Source organism: Myotis brandtii, unplaced genomic scaffold (genome assembly GCF_000412655.1).
Source record: "Myotis brandtii unplaced genomic scaffold, ASM41265v1 scaffold569, whole genome shotgun sequence".
NCBI classification, from domain to species: Eukaryota; Metazoa; Chordata; class Mammalia; order Chiroptera; family Vespertilionidae; genus Myotis; species Myotis brandtii.
Genome location: NW_005370127.1, coordinates 472,449 through 476,673, shown reverse-complemented (window position 1 = coordinate 476,673; position 4,225 = coordinate 472,449). Strand labels below are relative to the sequence as shown.

The 4,225-nt window shown below is 34.5% G+C and overlaps 1 protein-coding gene across 2 annotated transcripts in view; it reads left to right on the top strand.

Annotated features, from left to right (window-relative positions):
- Positions 1 to 2,377, top strand: part of SUGT1 (SGT1 homolog, MIS12 kinetochore complex assembly cochaperone) — a 65,551-nt gene extending 63,174 nt beyond the window's left edge. For both annotated transcript variants that reach the window (XM_014549748.1, XM_005878625.2), the window contains exon 13: positions 2,239 to 2,377. In XM_014549748.1, the coding sequence (XP_014405234.1) occupies positions 2,239 to 2,340 (102 nt within the window). In that variant the 3' untranslated portion in view covers positions 2,341 to 2,377. The remainder of the gene's footprint in view (positions 1 to 2,238) is intronic.
- The last annotated feature ends 1,848 nt before the right edge of the window (positions 2,378 to 4,225 follow it).

Genomic DNA, 4,225 nt, shown 5'->3' with positions numbered 1-4,225 from the left:
TCCTTGGTTCTTAGTTGTACTTAATGGGAACAATAGGAAAGAGCACATTTACTCCATGTCCCCAAGAAGAAGAAGTCAGTCTCAGTATTGACTTTCAAGAGCATGCCAGATAAGCAGTGTGTGAAATTTCTAAGGTAGATTACAGGAGCTACACCCATTTTCATACAGAAACTTTGCTAATTGTAGTGAACCATGTACATCCATTAAACAAACCATCTGTTTGGCAGCATTGCCCTGGAACATACTTAGGGTTGCTTCTTTCCTTGTGGGAATACAAAAGAAACAAAATAGGGTCTATCATGTATGATCTTCCAGCCTAGTTGGGACAAAAAGACCATCATTTACAACAAGCATGTCAAACTCAAAGGCTAACACGGGCCAAATAAGCAAGGTTTAAGTTTATGTGGGCTGCAAAAAAACGAAAACTTCAATTTTCATAGAAACGTAGGTTTATTTCGGTAGAGACATGCTGAATACAAAGTGCTGAAATAAAAGAGTAATCATTAACATAAAATGATAGAATATTTTAATAAAAATTAATATTTTTTCTTGAGCATTAACTTACCAGACACTGGATAACTGCACAAGTTAATAAGCGTAACGCAAATAAACCTATTTTTCTTGTTCTCCGAAGAGAAATATTTCCTGTTGCTCACACCAAACAAGTCAGTCCAAGACTGATGGCGTGGCAATTGGCTGCTAAAATATTTGCTGCTAGTATTAGTGGGGAGAAATGATGCGCCTGTGCGTTAGGCAAGTAAGGGAAATGAATGCAACATGATTATAGTAATCAGTCATTAGCGAATGTTGTAGCTTCTTATTAATAATTATTAATTGTAATTATTTACAATAACAGGATATTGTAAAAATTAAATCACGCAATTTTTATTAAAGCGTTTCTTACATACCATTATATTGGCTGGGCTACAAAAATACTCATTGTGGGCCGCATGCGGCCCACAGGCCACAAGTTTGACATGCTTGATGTACAATATAACCAAAGGAAAATGCTAAATTGTACTACAATCCATAAGAAGAGAGGGTAAATAAATATCAATGAATATGATCATGTTATAAACTAAATATGCTTCCTTCAGTCCTCTTAAGAGTAGTTTATTATGTAGACTTGCCCAGTTTTATTCAGTATTTTATCTGAAGCCTACTAGGTGCCAGGCCCTTGTGCTTAGGTCTAGAATATAAGTATTAGTAAAATATACTCCTTGTTTTTTAGGAGCTTTAGTTGGAGCCAAGGGTGGGAAACAGATATAAGAAGGCAGACCCTTAAAGTTATAGCAGTGCAGTGTGATACATGTTTTATTTATGGTAATTATGCTCATACAGAAGACAAATTTTGCAAGTGTAGAGTCCTGATAAGGGTCAAAGAAGGCAATAGAGATGTGGTGACATGATGTGTTTGGAGCATAACTAAAAACATATAAAGAACTGGATGAAAAAGAGCATCCCATGTAAAGGGAGCTTGGCAGAGAGTGTGGGGCAGCGGCTATAGTGAGCTTTCAGTGTAATAGTAGGGTATGTAACTTTACACATTTGTCAGTAACACAGCTGATCAATTTTAAATGTTTAGATTTTAATAATTCATACTGTTCTTCGTTGTGATCCAAGTAAATGAATTTGTATTGCATTAAGATAACAAATGTGCAGAAAAAATTTTAAGGTATTTATGAGTGTGCAAGGGTTAATGGGTAGTATATTCAGTAGATGCTAAATAGATAACCAGTTCTTTACTGAAACACTATGTATACCTGTGTGTGCACCTTCATTTAAAAAAATTTTTTCAGCACATACTTGCATATATTTGGTACAAAGAGAGCATTAAGAAAGGGCTCTTAAAGTTTTGTCCAACTATTGTAGAAAGAGTTTATTTTGCCTGGTCTTCACTGTCCTTGCAAAATAAATCGCATCATCATTTTGTATGGGAGCCAATTTTATTTTCATCTGAAGGTAGTTTTTCCACATATAACTCTATGCTGATTAGGAAAGGGAGACATGGTGCTTTATATGTGAACATGATGCTCCTACCTACATACTCTAGACTTTTCAGATTTTACAGAACATGGTAACTTCTCTGGAAAGCTTAAGATTAAATCAAAATATTGTCTTGAGTTTTTATTGAGCCAAATATTGCTAATATTTGGGACTCTATGCTTCAAAGATTTTTAGAAGAAATATTTTGATTATATGGTCTAAGAATTAATCTATTTTTATTTCTTATTGCAGATGGAGTCTGGTGGTACAGTTTTGAGTACCAACTGGTCTGATGTAGGTAAAAGAAAAGTTGAAATCAATCCTCCTGATGATATGGAATGGAAAAAGTACTAAATAAATTAATTTGCTATTACTGTATTGCATATATTCACCTAATGCCCATTGTGTATTATTAATATTGCATTCTTGAATTTTGAACACTGAGTATCTTTTTCAAAGATTATACCTCTTTACCTCTCTGTGCTTTAGAAATTATTTTCCTTCAAGTGTTCAAAGAGTCTAATGAAGAATATAGGTCATATTTTATCACTCTATCCTTGAGGATTTTAGACATGCTGAGATGGAGTGAGGTATCATTTGCTACTAGATAGATTAGTTCTATCTAGTTGTGGGAATGGAGAAATTGTCCATTGGGTATCTTGGGTTATTGCCTTATTTTTGATGCAGTGTTCTGTTAATAATTTATCAGACTTGGCAACTTTGGGTGAGCATAGATTTTTCAACTTCAGTGTTATATTGTTTGCTTTAAAACTGCTTTTGAATTGAATTGTAAATACAGTTTTTTCTGTGAAGAAGTTTGGCTTATTTACCTTTTTCTTAAGTTTTTAATGAGAAATTATTTATCACAGGGAATTCCCATTTGGTTCTTTTTATGAGAAGTCTTTGTAATTGCACTGGGATTTTTATCCTTATTTTCCAAATTCCTGTATAAAACACAGACACCTGAGTTTAACATGCTGCAAATTTAACTGTACTGAAAGCCAATCTGTGAAGATGAGAACAGAGTGATTTAAGGAAGCCCAACTTCACTTCGTGCTGCTTTTGCCTTACCAGGATTCCTGAAATTATAGCACTGGTGGTTTAGTTTGGTTTTTGTAGGATTTATTTATTTTTTCTTTATTAGAAAACTTTTTCATATCCAGTGGTTACTTTGGTTTCAGCGGTTTAGGGTAGCTGCTAAGAGAGTAAATCAATATGTACCTATTTAGTATTACTTAGTAACATTTTATGATAAGGCACTACTCTGCCTTCATAGCTGAGGATAGGATGAATGGAAGGCAAATTTGCCATCATTTCAGCCTCTGAAAGAGTGAGAATTTAGCCTCTTCTAGTCATTTAATGAAGTTTAGGGTTGTTCATAAGGAAAATGGTGGAGTGATACCAGAGTATGCCCAAACCTGTTGTTATAGCTATTTAAGCATGGGGGGAGAGGGGGATGTCAGAGTGTTCACTTGTCCTTTTTGCCCATTTGGAGTACAGGTTACATTTTTTTGTTCTTGAACACTGAAGGTAAAGGTACAATTACGTTCTTGATTGTATGAATTTCTAAAATTTTCCCCTTAGGGAAACTATTAGTGAATTTTTTATTCTCTATGTTAAATTTTCTCAATACCATTAGTCCTAAGGGATCGGTAGGATATTGCTGCAGAGGTGATGTCAGGGAAGAATACAGCACTACACCAGAGATAAGAATCTTAGTTCTAGTAAGTCTCTGCCACCAAGTGGCTTTATAATCTTCAACAGGTTTAGCCTTTCTGCCTTAGTTTCTGTGTCTGTAAATAATCTATAGGACTTAGAGTTATAAGTAGAAGCCCATGATTCTAAATACAGAAACATTTTTGCCAATTAAGAGTAACTTTTTTTTCCTTACGAATGACACTACTATAATAGAAATTTGTTTTTTTGTTTTAAATTTAGTACTAGTTTTTCTTGTATTTTAAAGGATACATTATATATAGTTTGTTTATTGGCGAGGTTTTTTAAAATTTTAAAATATAGTCCGGTCGTCGTAGCTCAGTGGTTGAGTGTCGACCTATGAACCAGGAGGTCACGGTTCTATTCCCGGTTAGGGCACATGCCCAGGTTGTGGGCTCGATCCTCAGTGTGGGGCATACAGGAGGCAGTCTATCAATGATTCTCTCTCATCATTGATGTTTCTTTTATTTTTTCTTTTCTATTTTTTTTTTTATTGATTTCAGAAAGGAAGGAAGAGGGAGAG